This window comes from Rhea americana, unplaced genomic scaffold (genome assembly GCF_003343005.1).
Source record: "Rhea americana isolate MKP2758 unplaced genomic scaffold, rheAme1 scaffold_451, whole genome shotgun sequence".
NCBI lineage: Eukaryota > Metazoa > Chordata > Aves > Rheiformes > Rheidae > Rhea > Rhea americana.
Window position 1 is genome coordinate 205,207 of NW_028186592.1, and position 26,753 is coordinate 231,959.

Here is a 26,753-nt window from a genome sequence, read left to right on the forward strand (position 1 = left end):
ACTGAGACAGCTCCAAGTGTCACAGGGAAAATTGACTGAGGTTCACAGCCAGATGCAGCCATCTTCCTGGCAGCTGTCACTCTTGATGTGTGAGTAACATGGGGCTGGGCTGGGGAGTGGCTGTTATGCTGACTTGCTCTTGTGCAAGGGCTTAAAAGAGCTGTGAGTCAGTGCAAACTGGAAATTAAGAAGGGTTGTCAGAGTGGAGAGTTTCTGCACTGTCTTCCTAGGGGGAAGTGGGCGAGTAACCTGTCCACCATCCTGTTGTCTTGTTGGCTGTGGGGTGGTCTGTGGCTGAGGCTGCTTATGTAGAGCACACAGCAGCCCCAAGGTGCTGGGGTGACAACTCTGCAGGGAAGTATGCTTGGGAAGCTCCCCTGAGGAAGTGCATCACTTGTTTAGAGCAAACAAACTGCTCAGTAGTTAGTGAGAACAAACCACTGAGTCACGAAGAAAGGACTGATTAAGAGACCATGCTCAAGAGCAATATGAGAAGGACTTTATCCCAAAGTGTCCCAGTTTCATCTGAACCACCAGCAGCAGAGCATTAAAATTGCACACAGAACTGTCCCCAGCAGTGATCTGCCAACTTAGGCCAACTCCTTTCACCTCTTCAGCCTTGTCTGGGCAGCGCTTTGGCCAACCAGTTCTTGGAAGCACTGCTCAGATGAAACAGAGCCCTGCTGTGGGGCTCCTTAGCCTGCTGCAAATTGTTTGCTTTATGTATCATGTCCTAAAAGTCCCGATAGCAGTGGAGCAGCATGTGAACAATTCAAAGCCACAAAGGACGCTCTGCCCAATCTGACARCCTTCCTGGAGCTGGGGGCTATTTCTGCAAGCAGCCCTTACCTTAGAGTTTGTGGGGGTCCATCTCTGCTTCTCTGTGCCTCCTGGGTCCCGTGCCTGCCTGGGGACTGTGGGACCAGGATGGAGGTTCTCGGGCCGGTTCTGGTGCATGTTCCCTGCTATGACCTCACAGATGAAGGTGCGTATGCAGCAAAAGGATGATTTTTTCTCCTAGGATGCCATTAATGGAGTAATATGTAAAACTAATTCCATTGGGAATGATGAAGTAGAGAGCTTGTGAGAGACCAARCCTGCTCCTTTTACTCAGGCATTACTTGAATTTGAATACTAGGCACCACTACACCAGGAGTCCAGCCTGGAGTAAGACCTGTGGGATTTGGCCATAGCAGAGTTAACTGTCTGGAGCAAATGCTGCTACTCAGGCACAGTCCTGGCCATTGGGAATTGYGATTCCTACTGGTTCTTGTCCTCTCTAAAAGCAAACACCATGCAATAAGAAAGACGGAGGCTGTTGCTGTGGCTCAAAACAGCTGGCACACCAGCCCCTGCCCAGTTGGGTTCCCATGCCTTGAATTTTGGTCTGATATTGAAGTTGGAACCACATTCCCAGCTAAATCCTAACATAGATTCTCCCTTYGGTGTCTTGTGGCAGCTTCCCATGCTTCCTGACATTGTTCCCAGTGCCAGAGCTGCAGGCCCAGGCCACGCACAGATACCTATCCAAGCCTTGTGGTGATCCTTGGCTTTCTTATTCCCTGAAATGGTTTTCCTGATTCTTGAAATTCAAATTTTTTGATCCATAGCAATGATGGACAGAGGAGCACATAGGGAGGCAGCAGTCCAGTTTCCTTTCCTGTCTGCAAAATTGTTTTTCATTTTGCCTCACTCTCTAACTTTGTGCAATGAAACACAGCCAGTATGCTGCGAAGTTTATGCATCTGTCCCASCATGTGAATGGCAGCACAGAGAGGTACGGAGAGGAGACGGAAGGAATGCAGGTTGCTCTTGGTAGTGTGTGAAGCTAATGAAAGCCAACTGTGAATGGCTCAATGTGGTTTTTGCTGCTTTTTCTGGGTTACATTAGAGAAACACAAACCCTGCTCTCCTGCTGAATATGCTGCTGCAAGACCTGATCTCTCACTGACCTCTGGTCTGCAAATATGCAAGCTCTAGGCTTCCCTGGCTCCTGCTTAATCTCTGAGTGCAGCACAGATCTCCAATCTCATCAGAGACTGCTGTTCAGAGGTGAGGCTGGTTCCATGTGTTCCTCGGCTTGTTCAGAGAGCTCCATCRTGCTTGATTGCTTGCTGGCAGGGCAGCTGCTCTGCACTCCTTTCCCTACCACAGCATGGATCTGCTAGGTGTTTCACAGCTGTCCTCACCTTTTCAACTTGGGGTCAGCCCCTATGCAAGGGCTGAGAAGAGAGCTGCCCCTGGCCATCTCAGCAGGACTCATGGTTCAGTGCCACAACTGCCACTGTTCCCCCCACCTCCCAGCCCCAAATGTTTCCCAGAGGGACATACGTGCATCAGAGATCTGCACACACTACAGCGAGGATTATTTTTCTCTTTCTGTCCCCACCCCATCAGACACTAGACCCAAACAGCTCTTTGATGTGCTTTTATTCCTTTATTCCCCAGGGAAGTCATGTAGCATCTGTGTGCACAAAGGTGCCTCACAGTCCAGATACCGGTCACAACCGCAGGGTGCACGGCATACCAGAGCTTCACCCTTTCCTAGAGCCCGGGARTCCCATTCTTCCATTTTTTCTGGCCCCATTAGAAGACCTGAAGACAGTATCTTCATCTGGATTTCAAAATCGCCAGCTCCACGCTCTACTGAAGGGTACAGCCAGGACACCAGTCTGGATGATTCGCCTCCAAGGTACCACAGATCTGACCTGTGCAGAATCTTCATTTTGCTTCCAGGAGGGATGGCAATCCAAGCAGCATTATTGGTCCTGAGACAGCAGTTCCTGAGACAAGACCGCAACTTCATTTCAACCTGTGAATCAAAAAAAGGACAGTCAAATCTGACCTGGCAACTTCAGCTTGCTCAGTCTATGTGGAAGTTCCTCTCCTGTTCCTCAGCCAAGCCTGGGGACAGCTCTGCAAGACAAGTCACTGGTGGGAGTCTGCACTCATTAAAAGGGTACTCTGTAGGGTCATGCTGCAGGCMGAGGGATCTCCCGCTCTGCTAAATAGGTGGTGGTCTTTGGAGACTCTTTTAAAGGTTTCATGGGACCCTTTTCACCCTATTTCCTTTTTCTCAGTGGATGAACAAGAGACAGCCTCAGACCAGAATGCTCATGGTGTAGTTGTACAAGGATTATTAATTAAAAATACACAATTTTTAATTGATCACTTTCATTATATGGCATAGTGAACAGTATTAGAGCTCCAAGACTTGTTTTTCTCCTGTTGCTGAACCCTCACTATGGGACAGCATTCCCATACAGAGAGTTACTGGCTAGAAGAGGATCCTCAAGTGTCCACGCGTGTCCAACCAGTGACAGGCAAGCTACCTTAGGGGAATGCACAAGAAGCTGCTGGATGGAGAGCTGCTACACAGTAGCATAAGGATAGCAGGTACCTGCACATGAGGGTTGGACAGCGTGGAACTGGTGTGAAGAAATGGACAGACACAGGATGACAGGAAATAGGCTTGGAAGAGATCATACAGCATAGGCAATGCCATGCCCTGAGGCAGATATACTCCACTTGGATCATTCCTGACGGTTGTATGACCTGTTCTCCAAATCCTGCAATGTAGCCCCACAGTGCCTCAGAAAATGAAGTCTAGCGCTTCCCTTTCCTTATGTTGGAGGGGGTTTTCCAATGTCTCTCTCAAGTCCTTGATTGCTGCAGTTTTTCAGTTCTTCTATCCATCAAGAACATCTTAGGCCTTGCTAGAACAACTTGTTACCTTGGAAGACTGTTAGCGTATTCCCTTCTCCCCCCACAGTTTTCTCTGGGCTAATGAAACCCAGGTGAGGATTTCTGGACCCCTCACCAGGTTGGTATGAGAGGACCAAGGAGGCTGTCAAAGGAAGTTATTCATTCTGGGCAGAGACTGGGTATGCAGGAAGGGAGTTACCATGGATCTTTCTCCTTTTCATTGTCTTGATCTAGATACTTTTCTTGTTTCTTTGGGTTCCTTGCTTTGACCTCCTTTCTGGAAYTGCAGTTTCCCATACTGTAGCTCTGCTACAGTCTTTGCAGGTTTGATCTGCTGCTRCCTGGCCCTTTTGCCTCGGCTGGTACCTCTGGCATGGGCAGGCTGGAAGCCAAGGAGCATTTGTGATGTTCACAGGGCAGGGAAGTGACCTTACAATGGCTGAGAGATCCCTGAGGCTGCCTTCCCCTGTGCTTGCCACAGAGAGGAGCCGGTGCCTCTCCCCAGCTTCCTTTCCCTGGCAATAAGGGGAAGGACATGGCGGGACTTGCCAGGACTTTATTGCCAGGCAGGCTACTTCACCAGAGGAAAATGAATTAAGACCCTTGGGTTAATTTCTGGCAATTGGAACTGCAGTGTGTAGGAGCACAGCGAGGCATCTGAGCCAACGTATGCTCCCTTGCCAGCCACACTGGGATCACCTGTGTCAAAAATGCATCTGTGCCATGTGTGTGGGGCAGCTATCCAACCATGCAGGGATGGGTGATGGCTGCAAGTGGAAACTAAAGGCAAAGCTCAGATCAACAGCTGCACATGAAGAGAGAGAGAGCAGGAATGCGGACAGTAAATTGGACAACACTGAGTGAATGAGCATCTCAGCTCTTGCAAATATGGCATGCTGGGAGGACTTGGGTTTTACCRTGCCCAGAACTTCCCAGTGCCAAGCTGGGACACTGGTCTAGAGTTGACTTAGGAGAGGGCAGTACACTAAGGAATTCTTGGTGTCCTTTCCTGTAACACTTTGGACTCCTGTCTGAATACAACTATGTCTCAGTACTCTTTAAGAATGGAGACCTGCTAGGGTTAGTATCAGTGAAAATGCAGCTCTCCTCTGCTTCCATCAGAGGATTTGGGGGACTCGATTTATTTTGTGCCTTAAGAAAACAGCAAGTGGCTGCTTGGTGGGAAATAAACTTCCCTAAACTCTTCTCAAAGCTACAGCGCAACATACCTTGCAGACGCACTGTGTTATGTAGCAGAACAATGAAGACAGGAGAGTGCAAGATCTCTGACCCAAAGAGCTGGATTTTGGCATTGAGTGGTGACCCAATRTGGTTCCCCAGAACCTGTGGTTGTGCATGGGCAGGTGATACCTCATTAGGCTGAACTTTTCCAGGATATTCCAGAAGTTGCCAGATCATATTGAAGAGAAGGGAAGGCAGCAGAGCAGGTGTAGAACAGCTTCTGGCACAACTTCTTGAGTTTGGGATCTTACCATGGATCAGCTAGGTTCAGTCATGCAAACAGAAAAGTCAGACAACGACATGCTAGGACAATCCCTCAGTGCAGCTGATGCCAGATGTTCTCTTCAATTTACCTTAAGAATAGCCCAAATAACTGTCCCACTGTCTTGTAGGCTGCAGTGTTAGTGTCTCAGAGAAACGGTGTTCCTTGACAGCTCACTGAAATCAACTGTGTGCTGATGGGACTCAGAGTAACATCCCACTTCTAACAGCATTTTTTCTTAACCAAGTTACGACTACTTGCTAAAGTGGTTTTATAGTATAGAGACCCAAGGGAGCTCAGGCCTAGAAGGAGCTTTTGGGGTATGCTGTGCAATAGCTTTTGCACAACCCCTAGTAATTCTTCTTTGTTAGCGAAAGGGCTGGAGGCCCTGAGGCATGTAGWTGGTCCTTGTGTCTGCTGGTGGACCAAATGTCACTCACCCTTCAGGGGGCAGAGKGTGTCCCAGCTGCACTGTGCCTCTGGTTACAGGTGGATTTGTTCACGGAGGAGTTATATTGGAGGAGGGCTGGATCACAGTGAACAGCAAATCCTTGTGCAGCAGCCCTTCTAGCCTTTTAATCATCATCTTAATGCTCTGTTCTGAAATCTTGTAGGTCACCCCCTGACTGCTGTCAGTAGCGGATTTCCCTTGTATGAATAAGCTGTATGGGAGGCTGCAGGGACCAGGAACTGACATCAAAATTACTGCCCCTGTAGATTGAGAGGCCTCRGGCTGCTGTAACCTTCTCCCATTGCACAGTCGCTGGCTAATAAGGCACCCAGCTCAGACACTGCTTAGCCATGCCACAGCTGCTGGCAGTCACCTTATTGCACTGCACCCCTGGAGGACAGTGTTACAGAGCCAGGAGGAAAGCAGGCTTGTCACATCTCAGCCAGATGAAGGCATGAGAGAAGAGGACCTCAGAAAAGGAAGAGCAGCAGCGTATTTATAAGGATAAATGGAGCAGAAGGGAGGCCCTTGCAGCCAATGTTGACGAGTGTGGCAGGGTAGTTTCTGCCCAGCTCTAGTGTCTCTGTCCCTAATTAATCACTGTCTGCGTCTGTGAGAGCCATATCTCCCTGGGSCAGGGCTGTGCAGGGACTTGAGTTTGCCTGGTTAGCCCCATCGCAGACACTGTTCTTGTGCCTTCCCTAGGTCTAACTGGAACTTGGCTTGTTTGTGGCTGGCAATCCTAGCACCCGTGAGAGCACAATGTCCCCTCCAGCCCCCCGAGGTCCTGTGGCATCARAAAGTGCCTTCAGAGAGCTCTGTGACAAGAAGGCTAAGACTAGTCTGACTGGGAAAGGCTGCCTGTGGAAGCAGCAGGAGAAACAGCATTGGAGGGCTCCACATGTCCTCGTGCTTGTGAGTGCATAAGTGTTAGAGACCAATGTCCTTTCATGCACACAGGCCTGGAAGCCTTTGAGGTGGAAGGTGCTAAACATTGGTGTCTGTAGCCAGGTGTAGATAGGCTGGTCTGGCCATGGGAACCAGTATAACGGTGCCATTAGCTTCCAGGCAGCCTCTTGCAGCATTGAGAGCATCGAGCTGGCTGCTCTTATACCTCCACCACATGGAGCACTTGGAGCTTAGCTCAGTAGGCTCTTYTTGCTCTGGTTATTATCTGCATGGGTACAGTGTCCTCTCCAAAGGCAGACGACTGCAGGGAGGCAAAGGAGCATCCCTTGTTATTACCTATGCTCTGACTGCAATGGCAAAACCAACYGTTTCTTCAGCTCACCCCACTGCAGGGACCAGTGGGTTGCGTCCGTCTGGTGAGGAAGGCTGCCATCTGGGAGGAAGAGTGGAGATGCTGTTGACATACAAGTGCATCGTGCCAGCTCTCCCCTGGCTGCCGAACTGGTTCACCAGACTGATTTCCACCCCACACTGGTGCAGCTGAGGCTGGGCCTTTGGTGGTAGGATGCCCACCCTGTGCTGCAGATTTGGGTAGTTTTAAGGGCCAGCCTCTTCCAGGTGCATCTCTCCCTCTTTCCCTTRTACAGAGCTATGCCCTGTCCCTTGGGGGCATCTGACAGTGCTTCTCCCCTTCCCCACAGAGGTATGAGACCTCCTCTAAGATGGAGCAGTTCCTGACCCRCTTCCTGCTGCGGGAAACTGTGACCCAGCTGCAGTCACTGCAGACCTCACTCGAGTGTGCCGTGGACACCATGGAGGAGCAGGCAGGACGGGAGAGGTAATGGATGCGTGRTGGGACACCTGGCTGGTCATGCAGAGGAGAGATCATCTCTGGGGCACGATGATCCTTCCCATCTCCCTGGCGCTGGTAATGGGTCGCAGCCTCTGTCTGGCCTGGGGCTGAGGCAGAACTCCCAGAGCCTCCCAGGAGGGACATCTTGGAGCAGGATCTGCTGTTTCTAACCCCACAGTGAAGCTGACCCGTATAATGATTTACTCCAACTCCCCTTCACATTTTATTCTTTCAGGAAGGATGTAAAGAAATCTGAGACCTTGATTGGCCTGAGATCAGGAAGACGATTTGGGCGCAGAGGACAGAAAAACATCTGTCTGTCTCCAACAGACCCCTATTCCGGGATGCTAACAACAGGTACTGCAGCCYGAGCAGACAGGAGAAGAGCAGTCTTCATAGTCGTGCCATCCGTCAGCTCTGTGCCCAGGGGGTCCATATTTCTGTGCCTGCCCCTGCCCCGCTGAAGCCTGGGCAGGGTATGGCTGCAGCAATGCAGCACAACGGGGTCTTRTCCAGGACTGAGTGTGGACTGTCACACACACGAGTCAGATGGAGCTTCTCTAGGAGTTTGTATCTCTTGAGCAGTGGGAAAAAGTTTAAGGATGATGCAATCAGATTTTTGGTTTAAATTAGCAGTTTAGAAACTTTTGCAGTTTTCTGAGTCTTAAGCATTTTCAATCAAATTAATTAATTGCCACCTTTGGAAATAGAAGGATAGTGCGATTTCCTTCCCAGCTATAGGGTACACCACATGCCTGGACTTGTTTTGCCTAGTCRCCTTTCTCAGGTATCCTAGAAGGACTGTGGGAGCCTCCAGGGACCTGCAGACTAGAGGTGACACTGTGCTGCCCTGGGATGACAGTCCCTAGCACAGTGTCTCTTAGGGGGGCCATCTACTTATCACTTGGTTGGAGATTCCTGGTTGCTTTGGAGAAAGGACCAGCATTTGGGTGGATATCCAGATCCTCATAGTTCTGCTACATGCTGTTCTACTCACCCTGTGTTTCCTATATGGTGTCTTTTCTCCTCTGTTTGCTGTCCACCTAGCAATCCCCACACTGTTTTGATCAGCCCCAAACACAGAGTGCCTGGATCCCTTACATGCAAAACCACATGGAGCTACTGCCAGGTTTTGATCTTGCTCCTGCTGCTGGCAGATAGTAAGGAGCACCAAAACAAGCAGCATCAGCGAGGCTGGCGCTGGGGTGCTGCTGCCTGGATGATGACGTATCTCTGTCCTTCCCATGTAGGCATTTGTGTCGAAGCTGACAACCAGTGGATGGCCCAGATTAACAGGCTCCAGCAGCTCATTGAGAAACTGGAGTGCAAGGTGTGTGACAGAGGGGAGGTGGGCTGGGGGGCTGCTGCACAACACGGCACTGGCCAGGTCAGTAATGGGACCTGTCCCTGTGCTAGCGCCCTGGTATTTTAGTCCTGGGTTCGTCCCTTATAGAGCTGCAGTGATTCACCAGATGCTAACTTGCAAGACTGCTTCATCCCTCAGTGTTCCTGCTCAGGACCTGCCATTTCCCCCTTAGCTCTCACGATCTCCCCCTTGGTTTCTCATATCTGTGGCCTATGCTGATCTGACAAGTCAGTCTAGACCCACAAAGCTCCACAGATGTGCAGATCACATCTTCTGGGTTCCAGAACAAACCTCTCCAGAGCAGTACCTGTGTGTCACACAAAGCTGTACTAGGCCCGCAGGTTACAGCTGCATTTTATCTTATTACAAAATTCTCGCAGTAACAATGATTCTTGCTCCGATGTGAAATGCAGAGCCCACGCCTGGAGCCTCTGAAGGAGGAAGCAGTGTGCAAAGAGAGAGATGCGGTGAGTGCTGATCCTGTGCCTGCCGTTGCAAGTAATGCAGTAGTGTTCACAGATCCCCTCCCACACGCCTGTGCGCYCGGAGACTAGTCACCCACGTTAGCTTCTGGATTTGGTCTGAAAATAGATTCACTGCCCAGTGTCCTAGCACCGACCAGGATGAGGATGGGGATCAGCTGTGAGCTAAGCGGGATGTAGTACCTTCTCCTAAACAGGAAACCTGAGACAAATGCAGAGTATGAAAGCTCCAGGCTGTGCGCAGCTAGGGATGAGGTTCTGCTTGTGAGTGCCCAAATGTCCAGATTTGTGCCTGCTCTAAGCCCCCTTAGACCRTACAAATTGCCAGTGGAAAAGCCCCAAGGCCCAAACCCCGTGTGCCCCTTTCAGCTGGGGGAAGCGTACAGCAGTCCTGAAGCAGGACTCTGTCAGCAGGAGATGGTGGATCTCCCTTCTGGGCCTTTGCTGGTGCAGTCTCTGATACAAAGGGAARCTGCCTGAGTAGGAAGAGTAGGAGGCCAGTTTGTGTCGTTGGCTTGTCCTGGCGTGGTGGTGCCACCACCGTCCCATGGATGGCAGCCCCGTGTTTGCTTTACCCTGCAGCGCGACGGGAAGCAGGAGAGCCGGGGGCTGCCCTGGTGTGTTTGCAGCCGGCCGTGCCTGACCACCCCTCTGCTATCCCCTTGCAGCACATCCTCGTGGCGAAGAGGCAGATCTCGGTGGCAAAGAGCAGCATCGAGGAGTTTCGCCAGGCGTTCAGGTCCTACACGGAGGTCACAGCCGGGCAGAGCAGCTGCCTGCAGTAAGTGTTGTGGGTGGCAGGGCACCCACATGTTATGGTATGGCTAGCCCAGCGAAAYGGGGGGCTTGTATCCCTGCAGGTTGTAATTCTGCACCCCAGTGGACGAAAGGGTTTTGCACATCCGGCAGCGTTCCTGCTTGGAATATGGCATAGCACTGAGCAGCACAGACGCCTGAGCGCAGGATTAGCCCAGCCTCCCAGCACTCCGGGGAAGCAGGGAAATGCTCTGAGAGCAGACAAGGGTCCTGAGGCCATCGGACTTAAAATGACAGATAGGGCTGGGGAGAAGGGGCCCTGAGCRCGGTTCTCTACTGCATGAGCTGGGGTGAACAGGCAGCGCGGCCCCTCAAGCCACGCGTCAGCCCCTGGCACAAGCGTGCRCTTGGCGCGCTGACGTTGGATCTTGCAGAGAGGAGGGGGCAGCGTCACAGCTGTACTGTGTCTCCGCTCAGCTTCGCGGTACCACCCCATCTCCTGCTGCAGGCACTCCGGCAAGAAGAACCATTTCTTAGCTTCTAGCAAGGAAGGGAGTGGTTTTTATGCCAACCACGGCTGCCACTAACGGATGTTGCATGGGTGTGTAAGCGAGTGCATTCATTGCTCTGGCTTTGAAGGACCTGAGAGGAAGGGAGAAAAGTCAAGGGGAGAGCTCATTTCACAATATTACCTTCAGTAAAATGTGTGCAGTGCTGCTGGGAAATGTCCAAGATCACTTAAGACAAACCCGCTGTGTAAGACCGAGGCTCTGTCCCCCAGCACTGGTCCAAAGCTGAGAATGGTGAGTTGATGGAGCCCCAGGTTTGACTTTCTGTGCCACACCGCAGCCARGTTGTCCCTGGAAATTGCATAACTGCTCCTTGAAAAGCTCATTCCTTCTCCCATAGGAGATTTCAAGCTGCTTCTGGAGGGAAACATTCACACTAATCCTATTTAAAGTGTCATTTTTCAGCTTTTCAATTTAAACAGTAGAAAGTGGCATTTTYAGTCCACAAAAGGGGAAAGTGCTTGTTTTGACATGTGTGGCAGAAAGTTCAATATTTTTTTCTTTGGAACAGTAAGGATTTTCTCCCATGAGAACTATTCGTTTAGACAACTAGGTAGTTTTGCATGGGCAGGCTTGAGTGGCAAGCTGGAACGAAGCCTGGGGAGACTCTGCTATCCTGGTTCACTGCAGGAATCACAAAGCACTTTGTGGCCCCCAYGCATGGGGCCACAGCCTCAGAGCTGCTGGCTTGGCCATGACTTGTTTTGCTTTTTCGCTTCAGGGCTTGGGTCCTTCATGTAGCACCATGTTCTTAGCAGCAGCTTGGGGAAAGTCTTCCTCAGCTGGMCTAACCAGTGTCACAGCTGGATGTAGATAATTCCCAGGCACTTCGCCCTGTGATCTTGCTCTCTTGACCTCACACTGCTTGCCCCTCTGTCATGCCGTTGGCTGGAGATACCCCAGACCTGTCTTGGATCCTCCAGCAGGCAGTAGCGTGGCAAACGTGTCTTCATGAATTGGCATCCACTTTAGGGGCAGTTAGGTGCAGTTTTGCTTGTGTTGTGATTTCAGGGCAGCTCTTCRCCATCTTGTGTCTTAGCTTCTCTCCATGTAAAGGGTAGCAGATAACACTTCCCTCCTCCAAAGGGTTGGGAGGATAAGCTCCTTCGTCAGGCTGTACGCTGCTGTGCGAGGGACACAATAAGTGTTATAAATACTTAATAAAGCCCTTTTACATGCTGGTTTCTGGGCAGCAGCAAGCATCAGTTTAATAGCTGCAGAGTTCCTCTGTTCCCTGTCTGAGAGAACTGGAAAAGTGTGAAGTATTTGCATTCAGGGTCCCCTAGAGTAGTGTACCATCCTTAGCAGCCATCGGTGGTCACTGCTGCTCTTTGAAGTCCTCCTGGTGAGGATTRTTTTGTGTAGATCAATGCCCATCACTCCTGAGGGGGGCAGGGACTGGTGTGGCCATGCCATGCATCCCTTTTGCCCCAGCCTGCCAAGCTCTGTCTCAGAGTTTCTCCTGTCCTCACAGCGTGTCCGCCTGCAAGCTGACAAACGAAGCCTGCTTCATCCTTTACGAATTCTGGCAGGATGTGTCTTCRTGGAGAAGGTTGGAGCCTTTCTTTGGGCGTTTTGTGGGGACTTGGGTCTGGACGCTTTTGGACTCTCTGGGTGGTGGTGGGGTCTGAAAAGGACTCCCTCCCCTTTTTGCTCTGGGGCTTCCTCCAAGGATCCTGCTGATCTGCCTAATGCTCCATCTCAATGTGCCCCCAGTGACATTTGCAGCAGAAGGGGTGAAGGCCTAGACAAAGGATTTGGGGAGGGGGGGCAGAAGTAGATGCTACTTCAGGCAGTGCAAAAGCAGCCCTGYCCCCCATGCATGGGCAGGGCCCCCTTGTGCAAGGCTCCTCTCCTACACCCCCTGGTACAGCAGGCACAAACAAGCTCTGCTACTCCCCRGGCCTGAGTGGGACAGCCCCCTTGCTCCCTGCACCATCCTGACCCTGCCCACTGCATTACAGCCACTTGCAGTCCAGCCACAGCAAGACTTTCCAACAGGCCATCATCAGCTTGCTGGAGGCCCCAGAGCTGCTGACCACCATGCTCTTCCCAGGTGAGTGGGGCCATGGGGACCACTGGCGAGTCCTGCTGCTTCTGCTCAGGGAGGAGTTGGTTTGCAGGGAGCACTGCAACTGTTTGGCTTCCTCCAGAGCAGACAGTTTGGCTTGGRATCACCTAAATCGTGTTTTCAGTCTGAAGTGGAACTTAACTTCTGCTCTCAAGTTTGGGCATTTCTCAAAGTGTGTGTGGGGGTGGGGGTGGGGGTGTGGAGTGGGCGAACTGCTTCAGAGGCACATGCAACTTTATTTCAGTTTGTCCAAGAAAACTGATTTTCCAATCCTTCTAGCTGCATTTGAGTCACCTCTGTGAGCAGCCTCAGGAGCCCCCAGACTGGAGGAAGGTTCCCGTCCYGGCCTGAGCATGGCTGAGGCTCGCACTCCATGCTCACACCATGCTCTCCGAGACCCAACGCAGGGCTGGCCAAAAACCTCGYGACGCGCTGGGCCCTGAAGCGTGGAGGAGCCAGTGGCTGCTCCTGGAGGAGGCTGTCTGTGACTTCTGCTGCTGCCTGGGAGGGGGGGATGCTGTCCAGCCAGGATTTCCAAGCAGCTGGGGGGTTTCCCAGGTAGCAGATAGGCTGAGTGCTCCAGATAGCAGCCCAAGCTCTGGCTGGAGGCATCTGCTGCCTCCTTTTGCTTCGCCTGATCCCAGAAACCTCTCTGCAAAGAGCTGGCCCATTCGCTGTGGCCAGGTGTCCTTCTAAGGCTCAGTGCTGCAGAGCCAGGCGAGAGACCAGCCTCGGGGCGAGCGCAGGTCCCTCCCCACCCGGTGCCAACAGAAAGCTGACCAGTAAGTGAGGAACTGGGAGAACCTGGACCAAGCCCAGTCTACGATCACTCYTTTGCCCAAAATAACGTACTAACCCAGCTCCTACCGGGCTGGAGGCAATTCCCTTCTGCCCACTGGCGCTCCCTGACCCTCTGCCCGTTTCCCCCCACAGCCTCCTGGTGGATCATGAACAACAACTAGCCCTCGGCAGCAGATCCCGGGATGCAGCCAGCATGCAGAAGGCCGCCACAGCGCCCTCGGCGCAGCCGCCACCTCCTTCGCCAGCGTCTGTCGCCTCCTCCTTGCCGCCCCCAGCCCGGGGCCGCCTGCTCCTCCATGCCTTGGCCCTCGCCCCTGGCCGTGTTCAACCTTCCYCTTCCCCCCCATGATGTATTTATTCACCCCGCCGTTGCCAGAGATGGTGCCCGGGCTGCCCRCTGCCCACTCCCGCTGGCGCAGAGCCGCTCCTGGTGGCCTTGCACCGGGGAAGGGCGCCGGCGTTGCGGGGCCAGGTGCTCCGTGGGCAGCAGGCCGGCGCTGCGCGACGCGGCGCGGGCTGCACTCGGGGAGCGGCGTCCCATGGCGTGCCGGCACGGGGAGCGGCGTCCCGCGGCGGAGGAGGCATCGCCGGGGTTGGCCTTGGCTGGCGGCGACAGGCATCCCGCTGCTCTGCCAGCTCCAGCTCCGGCCAGGCCTCGGGGGCATCCAGCCTCTTGGCCTGGGCTAGGACGGCTCCACGGCCAGCCCGGAGGAGCAGAGCGGCACCGAGAGCGCCCAGACCTGCCAGCTAGCGTGGGCTGAAGAGCGTTTTATATACACAAAAAAACCGCGAAGGCCGAGCGCATTCCTGGGCAGGCGCGCCGAAGCCGCCCCGAGACCCAGGGCGGCCCACGCGCACCCGCTGCTTCCTGGTTTGCGTGCTGAGAACCGCCTCGCGCTCCCTGCAGAGCTGTGTACCCCGAGGCTGGCGGCCGCGAATAAACCGCTCCACAGCTGCCGGCTCGAGTGACGGTGCGTGGCGGCGGTGGGGGGCAGGCACGCAGTGGGGCTGAGCCGAGAGGCAAGCCGGGCCGCGGGGCAGAGGCCGCCGGCCTCGTGGGGACGCTCGGCCCTGGTGTTCGAGGCCCAGGAGCGGCGCGGGCCGAGGCCGACGAGCCCTCGTGCCGTCGTCTGACCTGTTCCCCCCCACGGGACGGGCCCTGCCCGCACCTGCTTATTTACCCAATTCCACTGCCGCGCTCCAGTTTCCCCCACCAGAGCCGCACGGAGAAGCCGGAGCGGCCGCTGCAGCCTGGCCGCCTCTTGCCAGGCGCACGACCTGCTCACAAAACGACCCATTTTGAGGCGAAGCGAAAGGAAACCGCGCTAGAACTGCCCGAGTATGGCACGGGGCCGGGGGCCTCGGCACGAGGGAGGGAGCAGGTAGGGTTTGTATGATCAATATAGTCTTTTTATTGACTACTTTCGAGTAGAACAAACTAAATACATCTGTAACAGTTTGGGTTCCTTTATACAGTACATTAAATAAGTTATGCACAGGAATGAAGTAACAAATTTCTATTACAGAATTAAATGCCAAAAAAAAAAAAAAAATAGAAAACTCAAACTCAATCCAACACGTCTTCCCATATCAAAATTTCACATTTATCATTCCATGTTGAAAAAGGAGAGAGAAGRAAAAAAAAGCCATCATTCTAAACATGACCGGTAGCATTTCATTCATTTACATTGGGGTTAATTTTAATACACAAGTTGCATGAAAATTATGGAAGACAACCTATTTACAAGCAATTTCTTTCAGCGCTGCTTGTTGTTTTTGCCTCCAATGGGACGGCAGTTGGCCACAGATCACCCTCCGCTCTACGGCCGGGCCATAGTTGATTCGTGGGACGCTGTAACCAGACGTTATTTACCTGGGGCCACTCTGAATCCGGACGTGTCCCACGATGGCAGGTGGCCCTCCAAGCTGGTAGCTCCAGGGCGAGGAGCGCYGCCGAGGACCAGGGCGCTTGCTGCCCCTCTCTGCATCCCCTCCCTGACACTGTACCCTCGTGAACGCTGCGAGTGGGATCGCGACGGTTTCTAAGTTTCGCAGCCGAGGTATGGGAAAAAGCCCATTTCCGGGACTTTTTCGTCGGCTTCAGAGCAAGCGTGCYATAGCACGGGGGCTGCGGCAGTTTGGGGCTGTCCTCGGGGAAACGTCCCTGGCAGAGCGACCTCTCCTGCAGGCTTCTGGCTGCAGGTCGGGGCGACTCGGGCGCCGCAGCTTTTCCAGGTGCAGGGTTTTTGTGACACACCGGTTGCCTTAACCGCAGCGAGCTAACGCGTGCCCRGGGCGAGAGCGCCCTCGGGGCTGCAACAGGTCTTCGTGCCCGACGCTGCCCCCATGCAGCATCGCTGCCAGACACGGGGAACCCCAGCGATGCCCCTTCACAGGGCAGCAGGGAGACGATCATACTTGCCACTTCAGAGCTGTCTTGAAAACCAGGAAACTTTGTGGCCTTTGTTTTAGTTAAAAAAAAAAGAAAAAAAACTCCCTCGCAGGCATGGGAATTGCCCACTTTATTCCATAGCTGCAGCTTCCAAAACAACTTTCCCTAAGGAACAAAGCAGGTTCAGTGGGTAACTTGTTTAGCCCCGGGCATGCCAATGACAGCCAGCAGACAGCTACACCACGGCAAACTCAATGACTATTCATTACATCTCCATTATTTGCCTCCCATTGAAAAAGTGATCAAAAATAATTTGGGAATTACTTGGCTCATTGGGCTCCAACCCAGCAATCACAAAAAAACAGTCACGGAAACACAGCTTTGCTGAATAGATGGTGTGCTAGCTCCCGTTTGTGCACAGCATGCGAAATCAGTATGAATCCCAAGATGACACGCTCCGATTGCTCCCGATAGCCGTGCCTCTAACAACCCCTCAAGGGATTTTTAAAACGAAGCGCTCGCGATGAGCCCCGCTGTGCTCCCGTGCTCGAAGCGCTGGGATAGCTCTTCCACGGGTCGGTGTCGACTGTGTGTTTTGGACTACATGAAAAACATTCCTTTAATGCCAAAGCGGAGACTATYGGAGAGCTTGGTCTCCTCAGGCTGACTGTGGTAACAGCTAAACCGCACCTTCCGGACCGCCTTTTTGGGGCTGGGTTTTAAACACCGGACGAGGCGGCGGCGGCTGCTTCACAGCACGGGCAGGATGCTCGCAGAGGGCTGCGCTTCTCTGCCTAACACACGTGGGGACAACGAAGCTGAGACGAGCACGCTGCCTTTCAGAGCAGCCCTCCAGTAACCCCACGAGGGTTGGGGGCTCAAGAACTGACCTAGGATACAAAGTTCTGAATTTTTTAATAGTTTGGCCAACACGCTGGGAGAAAATAGACTATAAATAATGGATTGCAGCAGGGCGAAGATCTTTGTGGTTAAAWACAACGTCAGTAACTCTCAAACCAACAACTTCCATGCAGCGGAAAAATGCTTTCTGCATAGCAAAATAATGGTACCGAGGTGGAAAGGGCAATAACCGCCCACAAAGAATCCAGATTTGGTCTGCACATTTTCATTCAGCAACAAGAGCAAAGGTCCTACCCAGAAAAATAAGCAACTGTCTGTCCAGTTAGACGAAGGGATTAAAAACAGGTCATCTCAAAGTGACCATTCATACTTCCCTGGTACCAACATTTGGTTTCAATCTGTCCTCAGCAGACAATTTCTCTCCTCAGCCTCTGCAGTCTGTCAGCCAATAACCAGGCGCAGGCAGGAGCAGAGAAGCAGGCTCAGCTGTCCCCGAGCAGCTACATATTTGTCTAGAGACAAATTTGCACTAGAGACTGAGATGCTCTCGCTGGGAAATCAGCGCCAGTCTGTTCGTAGCACCAGTCAGTGCAGACGTCTGAGGAAGTGCTGGCTGGGAGGAAGAAAGAGAGATGCACATCACAGAAGAAAGGTAGCTGAACGAGGAGGCTGTTCAGAGAGCCCCGGAGAGAGGAGCGGGAACACATTTCACCCTCGAGTATGAGGTCCCCTATCCAGGCATTGCTTGCTTGGCATCTCCTGCAGGCCCAGGGTGCCTGCCGTGAAGCCCATGTCCAYGGAGGGAGAGCCCAGCACCCTCGGCGTCCCGTGCTGCTCTCTGGTACGACCCTTCAGCGAGACCACTCTGAGGCTGGCACAAGGTCTCGATGAACGACAGAAACAAGACAGAATGAGGTGGAAAAGCCCAAGTGTCGGTGCTCTAGAGGAGGTGGYGTAGATTTGTCAAACGTGTCAAGCGATATGAGTTCCTGGGGGGGGGAGGGGATTTCTTGGCTTAAAAAAACAGAAAAATCAACGTGAAACAAAAGTTTAGAGTCCGTTTGTGTCTATTGCTGTCACAGATGCTGGGGTAGAGGATCGAGAGGTTGTTGCCGAAGTCTTCTCGAGGGCTGGGCTCGGTACCCCGTCGATGGCCTTGGCGGCTGCCGATCGCCCAGCGGGCAGGGCCAGCGGCTTGGTCTGGCTGTGCAGGCCTTGGCCGCAGATTCGGTGGTGCCTCTCCCAGTCCTTGTGCTGGCAGAAAGAGCCGCAATAGCGGGCGATGTTGCAGCCACTGCACGTCTCGCTGGCCTTGCGACCGCAGTTCCAGCAGCTCTGAAAGATGGAAGACGCCGCATGTTAAACCGTGTTTAGTTTCACCAGCTGTAGGATGGTGCTCACTCCACAGCTGGGGAGGGGATCGTTTCTCTCCCCTTTGGCCCCAAACTAGTCATATTAAAATGACCAGTTTTTGAATTTCTGCTATTTCACAGCCTTTGCCAAAGGCACTGACCCTACTTCTCTGCTCTGCCCAGAATAGCCTGCCAAACTGTACTGGTCACATCCTCTCCACTAGATCCACCCAAATGCATACGGGAAACAGCAGGCAAGGAAGAAAAAAACCACACTGCAGATGCTGCTCCTCGGCCTTTTTATTTCCTGTGTGAAGCAGCTCTATTTTGGTATCGCTCCCAGTCAAGCGCTCTCCACAGGGATTACACCACACCGCACAGGCACCATTTGCTTYGCACCCTGCTTAGCTGCACAAGAGGTTGGAACAGGCTAATTGGGAAAAGCAAAAGCTCATTTGAAAGCCTCCCGGCCAGCTGGAAGCACTGCCAGAGCGTGGGCTTCAATCTGGAAGGCGGGCAAAGCCCCTCCGGACTCCGGAGACGTGTCAGCTGGTGGGCTGACAGTGTGCCACGGCTTCGCTGCGGGCGCGAGGGCAGGAGGCCAAAGCCGGGAGCTGCGGCTGCAGCTGGTCCGCGGAGGGGCGCGGGAGGATTAGCTTCCCTGCAGCTGGACTCGTGCATTAGCGAGCGCACGCCGGGAGGGCAAGTTCAGCTGCAAAAAAGCAGCCTCCGCCAGGGTCCGCATGCCTCTCTCTACTCCAGGACAAGGAGGGGCACGTTTCGCTGGCCACTGCTTTCTGCAAGCACAAGCAAAAAGCTGCTCGAGCAGCAAAGCGGCCTCGYGTGAGTGCTTCTGCCCGCCAGCCCTGCACCGAGAGCCGCTCGCTCCCAGCAGTGATTTACTGGCTGGTAGCAAGCAGTCAAAGCAAGCCAGTCGGGAGCAAAGCGCTCTAGAGCCAGYGTACACCAGAGCCTCCTCTATCTGCCGGCAGAGCACGACTCAAACAAAAAAAGCCCACAAAAGCCTGCAGTAACTCTTGAAAAACTGGGTCACTGCTTTATAGCTGTTTACACTCCTGCCTAAACCAGGGTTTTTAAACCGTATTTCCAAGATTGCAAGGCATGCCAGGATCCCTGACAGCTTTCAGCGTGGCTTTTAGAGAAAACCGCTGGTGCCAGAGTGCCAGGGTGTAGCATTCCCAGGGGAGAGCTCTGCTGCTGCATGGCCCTGGGTTGCCCGGCTCCCGTCACCCCTCCGGAGCTGCGCTCGGAGACGGGCAGGAGACGAGGGAGAAAGACGCTTCTCTGGTATTCTCCTAAAGCACAATCATCGCTTATCTCATTTCTTCCRTGGCTTTCTAAGCAGTTCCTCCCACTCCCATCATGTGTTCATTCTTCCCCCGTCAATTTAAATGGGAAGTAATAAGGTCTATACACACTCTTCTTTCAAAACTTTGTATTTACACTGTTCTGCAATGTGAAAGCGACCCCGCACCAGAGCTGGGCACACCGGCCCATCGTACCGCACATAGGAAGCTGGGCTAGCTTTTTCCAGAGCTCCTCCAGCACTGAAATCCAGAGCGCCCAGACCAGCAGGGGCCACGGAAATCCCGCGAGGGGAGGGAGACGGACCCTGCTGCCCACACAGTCACAGATGGCATTAACTTCCCGTTCCCATCAGATTTTTGCTTGGGAGAAACAGAGGCAAAGCCAAGCAGGTGTGTGTAAAAAAAAAAAAAAAAAAAAAAACCTCAAATCCCCAAGAACCCTGCACATGGCTGCGACATTGTAGCGTGACGGTGCGTGGGAACCACGAGGAGGAATTAACCCAGCAATTCTCCTTGCTCAGCAGAGCTAAGGCTTCCAAAGGTTATTGGAGTGAGTTTCCAGTTAAAGAACACTGAAAGTAATTAATAACTGAGGAGTGGAAAGAAATTTCTGCAAGAGACACCTACTTATCAAGCGTTTCTTGCTGTGAAAAACTAAAAGTCATCTGTTTTTTTTTAAAACATGCAAATATCTCATTAGGTGTTACTAGACTTTCTGTACGGCAGGGACAACCATCCCACACAGAAGTTTCACATTACTCTCTTTGCAGTTTTCCTGCCGCTCAGATCCCATAAAATCTGCTGATACTTCAGCCACAAAGACTGTTGCTGGAGAGCAGTTAGCCCCACGTTAACTGGGGCACATATTTTGTGAGCCAGCGAAACTACTCAGCGTGCCGGTCTGCACAGATACGGGGCACGACACAGAGCAGCAAATAACTCTAACGTCACCTGCGATCCAATTCCTACCCTGCTCTGTTTTAAAGCCCACAAATAGCAACTCCTCTCCTAAACAGACCAGGTGCTTCAGAATAGCAGATTTCTGAGAAAAACGGAGAACTGTATTCCACTGGCATCAGCTTCTTTTTGCTTTTGCACCTCCCCAAAGCCGAAGAAGCAGCACTGAGTCCAGCTAACTGTGCACCCAGAGATGCCTTCTTGCAGTGCTTCTGCATGCATCAGGGTGCCTGACAGACACTTTTCTGCCAGGGAAACATTTAGGCTGATTTCCCTGCAAAAGAAATCAAGGACAAAAGATGTCTTTAATGGTATTAATATGGCCTTTTAGTTACTGTTTGGAAAGAGACTTTTACAAGGAAAAAGGGATAAGGGACCTACAGGCTCTACATGGCTGGCAGGCAGGACCTATAGACGTCACGCATCTTCAAACTCCCTCCTCGGACATTCCCCACCGCTCTCCCACCTCGGTGGCCGTGGCCGGGCCCTGGCACCTTACCTCCGTGGATTCCTCCTGCTCGTTTATCACTAAGAAAGCATCCTCGGTTGCTTGGCGTTTTGCATCTGCAATGGTCTGCTCCATTCGCGCCCTCTCGGAGGCAATCATCTCAAACGCCTTCTGCTCAGCCTCTGCCACAGCCTTCTGCACCTCAGACATGGCCTGACGCTTCACCTCATTCACAGCTTCTTCTGGAAGGAAACAGCGGCCTCAGTGGCTAGCCTTCGGAGCACAACGAGCCTTGGAGAACCACTGGGCTGGACGTGTGGCCAGCAGTTTCTGAGCTCCCAAGACTCTACAGACCTCAGGACAGTTTAACGCGAGAGTGCTCCTCATTGGGTTTTGTTCCCTGGTTGACTTACTCCACATCTGTGCTCCAAATGACAGCCGGGTGCCCACCCAGGCTCGCGCGCACCAGCACGCGGCCCCATGCTTGCTTCTCAAGGCACCAGCACCCTCCTGGTGCCCGTGGCACGCAAGCACCTTCCAGGGGCATGCAGACTAAGAGAGGTTGGGAGGTGCAGTTTGTTGGAAAACCCAGGCCTGGRTGCTGGTAGCTAACCAAGCCAGATGTGCATGTCCTGGGACTTTCAGCAGCTGGACTTCTCCAGTTTCCATGGAGCAATCCGCAGCATCTGTGTTTACCTCAAATGACTTGGTAGAGCGACTTGCCAAGGTTGCTAACAAACACTCACCAGCTTTTTTCCATATCTCTTCAGTGACATAGCCTGTTCCTGACCTGCTGCTGAACTCCCGCAAGGAATCTGTCGGAATAAGGGATACACAGAGGGGTTGGCAAGGTCTCCTCTCACCTGGCAGCTTTTGGAGAAACAGTTGCCCGCTGGCACYCTGGGAGGCTGGGGAAAAGCCTAGACAATATTGCTGCATCCAGCAAAGCCATCAGCGGGACAGGTTAGGGTTAACCAGCTAACACCCAGAGCAAAGCATTCCTGCAGCTAAGGCCAATCATCAAACATCTAGATGATAAACATCAACATTTAATTAGTGCCCTGCATAATTTATTACACATTTCCATCTCCTGGTACTTTATAACAACAGGCAACACTTATAAATATACGCCCTCAAACATCTGCATTGTCCAGTGACTTTGAACATCAATCCATACTAACAGCAGTTTACATTAAATGCAACACTTTCCATTCCCGGGGCAATTCAAAGACTTACACTGACGGACAAATTGTACTCTAAGATCTCTTACCATGAGGGTGTATATGATGCCGAGTACCCATAAACCTACCAAGAGCTAATGTGACACATGGAGACAGTCACATGAGGATCTCAACGCAGAATACAGTTYCATGGGAAAGTTTTTCAGAAATCTAGTACTGTATTTTATCCCTACTTCTTTTTACTATTTCAAATTAACTTCCTGAAGGGTCARGTAACACTGGCCAAACCAAAATTAAACTATGGCAAAAGGTAACGGGAGAACAAAAACACTTTATGAAGGCCTTGGGGTTCTTGAAGTTTGTAGCAGGCTGTGGTATACCTGATATACATCATCTACCAACAGCAACAGTTTGAAAAATTAGCACTGGGTCCCACAAGGGGAGAAAACATCAACCAAGAGCCTGATTAAAAACAACAACAACAAAAAGGCATCTTGGGACTCTCGGTATATTAGCCATTATATACACACCTATCAGAAGCTAAAAAAGCTGGCTGTGATCATCAGGTCCTTAATTTACTGCCAGTCACAGCGTGGCCCCCCTCCAAGCACTCTTCCATTACAGCTGGAGGCACAGTCACTTTGTTTCACTCTCCTCTCCGTCACCTCTCTCCCTGCTCTCAGACTCTTGTGTCCTCTAGGCCTCTTCCCAGTTCTGGAATGGTTTTAAGAGAATCCCTCAACCATTTCAGAACGTACTTTTTTAAAATTGAAAATTCATTTACCTCCTTTGGGAAAAATTTTAAAAATCACCGGCAACTTCAAAACTTAAATTTAGAGCTCCATTATATTTTTGAAGCAAGCCAAAGGCTGATTTTATTCTTCCTTCCATTTGCTCACTTGCCACTGTGTCAAAGTTTCAGTGCACACAATCCAACCTGCTGCTTCTGTGCAGATTTCATGTGCAACTGAAATCAGACTCTGAAAGTAAACCAGGATTTGAGGCAGCAGACAAGAATCACTGATTAATGAAGCTTACTAGAATTCCTTTTGCTTGTGTACTTTTTATTGTTTTCCTAAGAAATACTCATTCTCACTGTCTGGGAAGTATCAAAACTTGTTTCACTTCAGCTAAATCTGGCCTTTACCCTAAAACAAATGGTTCTTTCTAACAGGCAGGAACACTCGCTCACTCTATACAGTATACAAACAACATACAAGCTGAATAGGTATCAAATTGAGATTTTTAGTTTGGACATTTTTATTACCGTTAGAAAAAAGTTTTCTAGCAGTAAACTTTAGAAAACTTTTTTTTTTAAACTCTTAGAACACTTTTTCGTTACCGAATGATCAGGATTATTTTTAGCATTTAATTTGTAGCAGACTGTTTTGGATGGAAATTAGAATTAAATCCAAATGTATAAAATTAGGATTTCAGACTTGTTTTTTGAAGCGAGTCAAAAATCCCTGCATCCTGGAGGGGGAAAAAAGTCACTTTCAATAAAGTTAAATTGACTTATGAAACAAAACCGGTACTCATCATTCAAATGCTAGGTGGCAGCTCTTATGCTTACGCCATTCTTCAGTATTTTTGGAATTAGCAGATCTCACCATTTAACATCCTTTAGATAGAATGGAAGGGGAAGAGGGGTGAAACCAACAACATTTCTTGCCTTTTCACCTCCCCACTGGTTTCTCAGCTTTGAATAAACTGATCCTCAAGCTGAGCTCGCTGACTCAACTGACCTGAGGACGACACTCTCATGGCACCCGCAGAAGAGGCTGCTGCTGCCAAGGTGCTTCCGCACTTCAGCGAAGCCTGGTGCCTGAAGCTCACCTGGGAACTTCAACCAGCTCAATGATCCGACTCAAAGCTTTGAAAACAGTTATGCACTGCTTGAACATTTCATTTATCTCGTGATTTGAATATATCACAGTCATTTTATAGCTAGTATAGCTTTGTCAAACTAGGTATCTACTTTAGAGGGTTCGTTTTTCATGAGAAAGCGTCTATTGCCCAGCCTCTCTGTAGACCCTGACATCTTGTACTGCTCCCAGAGAAACTGGTGGAAATGAGGAGCACCTAAGGCAACCAGGAGGTAGTGTGGCACGCTCCCGTGCATCCGGCATGCTCCCGCGCTTACCGCTGCTGATGGAGTCGGAGCTGCTGGGGCTGTGCTGCCTAGAGATGAGCTCACTCCCTGCTTTCCTCGTCTCCGCGGTCTCGCTGCATCGCCTCTTCCAGTAGTTGAGCTCCTCTCGGTCGGCCTCCTGACAGCGCCGCAGGACAGCCATGGAGCGCCTCGTTTTCTCCACCATCTCCATGATGCAGTTCAGTGCCTGCCGGGAAGGACACGTTCTCAGTCTTGGTTAAGCTGCCTGTTCACGGGGTCACCTCCTGATTTTCTCATGGGAGGTACCACAGGGACCGTCCCCGTAAGATAAAACACAATGTTGTTTCACAGCAGCAGCGCCTGTGCATGATATTTTGGACAAAGCAGTATTCGAGCAGGTACTGTAGTGCTTCCCTCGTGAACGCTGTCTGGATCAGTGCTCCGGAGATACACTGGGAGTCCTGCTCTAACCACAGTGCACAATTCCACCCCTCCATCAGGGCCGCAGAAAGCTCGTGAAGGGGTGAAAAAGATACTTGGAAGAAAAGCACAGAAAAGTTCCTGTACAAAGGAACAACAAGGCTTCAAAAACTGGTACAAAAGCTCCAACAAGGGCTGGCTGTTGCCCCTCATGGTTGTGGTGACATCTTCTCATGATTGCCACACGTAGAGGTGTCAGCAGGTGCACATTTGTTCCTAAAGCCAGGAGATGAGTATATTATAGGAGCCTCTATCTCTGACATAGAGGAAATGGGTCAGGTACGAGCTCTCCATAGCCACATCCCGGCTCCAATACTCAGCTGCAGGGCTTCTACTCCCCACACATCTCTGTGAAACATCAGTTTTAGAGCACAAGCAAGCAGAGGGTCTCTCTGTGATTCCAATTTGAATTTCAATCCCTTCTCTTTAGGGAAAGCATTCAAGTGAAGTGCTCAGACCAGCAACTTTGCTGGAAGGGAAAAAACAGACTCCTCGAAAAGCCTGCCAGAAGTACCCAGTCTTACAGTGGGCACCTAGTTGAGGCCCTAGTTGAAGGCTTGCTCCCCAGGAAAGAAGTGTTAAAACAAAGTAACAGTGGGTTTCCTTATCCCGTAAACTCCATATATTTGTTGCACACAGCATATCTACATGCTTAGTCCAGACTGGTTTTGGCTTCCAAAACCATGGGCAGAGAGGAAAAGCCAGGAAGTGTTACTGCTCCTTTCTGTCCTCCTCATCACCCACCTGCTCACACCACTGTTCATCTACAAGCCACATGGAAAGCCTGGATATATTATCAGCAACAACAAAAACRCAAATTGGAGCAGGTGGAACACCGGGTTGTTGTGTCCTCACAGAGCTTTCCACACCACTAGCCTTTCCTTACATGATCGAGATGCTTCCACTCATCAGCCCACTCTCTCTCCGTCAAGCGGTGGTCCACCAGCTCATCCTGATAGCCTCCATTCAAACCTGTCACAAACCACAACCAGAACAGCGATTAGACAGACCAAGTGCTTTCAGTGGTGGGGAGGGAACGTGGCCCTGAAGCATTAAAAAGATTCTTATCTCTAACCACATACAGCAGAGGTTTTAAAATACATCTCAGGGACGTGGCTCTCTAGGACYATGTTCCATGCAAGTGTTTTTATCCTTGTTTATGTCACTGACTCTCTAAGGAGCAGGGGACATCCCACGCAGCCCAGGGGAGTGGTCAGTGTTTGAAAGGCAATCTGGGCCTGCGTATGTTCTCGGAAGTGCTTCGGTGCAGCTGCAGGTCTGGATCTGATCCACCTGGGGAGCCACTTCCCTCATTAGAAATTCATAGCAACTCCGAACTTGTGATTCAGGCCACCTCACTGGAAACACAGGGTTCACCCCCATGCACACCCCACTCAGGCTGGGGAGAAGGAGAGGGAGCTAAGTTGTGCTCTCCTCAGGCCCCACACATCTCCTTGTTCAGCTACTCTAAAGAGTTAACCTCTATTTTCCCAGCTTTCATTTTGCCTGCTGGRCTGGCCAGGCTCAACTCAAACTCCAGGTCCTTCCTTCTCGCCCTTGGTGGCTCCAGCTTGCCCACACCAACACCACCTCTCATTCAGTTTTCCCATTTTTAACCTCTCACTGTCAATTGTTCCATTCAAATCCCTTGCAGAAACTTTGCCTTTCTGCTTAAAATTACACAGCTTTAGGGGTGAGCGGACAAGCACAGGACGTTGAAATGAAGCAGGGACACAGCCTGCTAGTTCAACGATCAGATTTTGCACTGCCTACAAGTAAATCTTTACAGGCCTTCTTACCAAGACTGTTATGCCGGTCGCGAATGTCCCTGTGTTCCAACATCTTGCTGGGGTCTCGGTACAGATGGGAAGTTGCGATATCTTCCAAGGTGTAGTGTTGGAGGGGCGGTGGAGTGGGGTGGAACTGCCCCGCTGGGTTCATGAGGGGCATGGTCAGGGCAGGACTGTGCCGGGGAGCCGGGCTGATGGTGCATACTCTCTTGGCTGGAGGCTCTGTCGGGAGAGACTCTCTCTCAAAGTTGTTTTCTTCTCTTCTGCAACCAAACCAACAGACAGACATACTCGTTAGCACCGCATGAACACACTCAGAAATGGAAAGATGTGGATTTCAAAACAGGAGAGTGTGGGCAGCGGTGATTTTACTGAGAAGGTTAA

At 51.6% G+C, this 26,753-nt stretch overlaps 2 protein-coding genes across 5 annotated transcripts in view; one reads left to right on the plus strand and one right to left on the minus strand.

The window, feature by feature from the left end:
* The window catches only part of NECAB3 (N-terminal EF-hand calcium binding protein 3), a 42,283-nt gene extending 27,859 nt beyond the window's left edge, over positions 1 to 14,424 (plus strand). The window contains exons 6-13 of the mRNA XM_085316121.1: positions 7,271 to 7,407; positions 7,658 to 7,779; positions 8,673 to 8,752; positions 9,202 to 9,255; positions 9,939 to 10,051; positions 12,070 to 12,147; positions 12,560 to 12,651; positions 13,600 to 14,424. Of these exons, the coding sequence (XP_085172247.1) occupies positions 7,271 to 7,407; positions 7,658 to 7,779; positions 8,673 to 8,752; positions 9,202 to 9,255; positions 9,939 to 10,051; positions 12,070 to 12,147; positions 12,560 to 12,651; positions 13,600 to 13,628 (705 nt within the window). The 3' untranslated portion in view covers positions 13,629 to 14,424. The remainder of the gene's footprint in view (positions 1 to 7,270; positions 7,408 to 7,657; positions 7,780 to 8,672; positions 8,753 to 9,201; positions 9,256 to 9,938; positions 10,052 to 12,069; positions 12,148 to 12,559; positions 12,652 to 13,599) is intronic.
* Positions 14,425 to 14,855: 431 nt separating this feature from the next.
* CBFA2T2 (CBFA2/RUNX1 partner transcriptional co-repressor 2) overlaps positions 14,856 to 26,753 on the minus strand; it is a 55,597-nt gene continuing 43,699 nt past the window's right edge. For 2 of the 4 annotated variants that reach the window (XM_085316129.1, XM_085316127.1), the window contains exons 6-11: positions 26,379 to 26,632; positions 25,466 to 25,551; positions 24,130 to 24,325; positions 21,552 to 21,620; positions 20,857 to 21,044; positions 14,856 to 18,055 (exon numbers count right to left, since the gene is read on the minus strand). In XM_085316129.1, the coding sequence (XP_085172255.1) occupies positions 17,771 to 18,055; positions 20,857 to 21,044; positions 21,552 to 21,620; positions 24,130 to 24,325; positions 25,466 to 25,551; positions 26,379 to 26,632 (1,078 nt within the window). In that variant the 3' untranslated portion in view covers positions 14,856 to 17,770. Of the gene's footprint in view, positions 18,056 to 20,856; positions 21,048 to 21,551; positions 21,621 to 24,129; positions 24,326 to 25,465; positions 25,552 to 26,378; positions 26,633 to 26,753 lie in introns of all 4 variants that reach the window. The other 2 variants (XM_085316128.1, XM_085316126.1) reach the window with 1 other exon arrangement.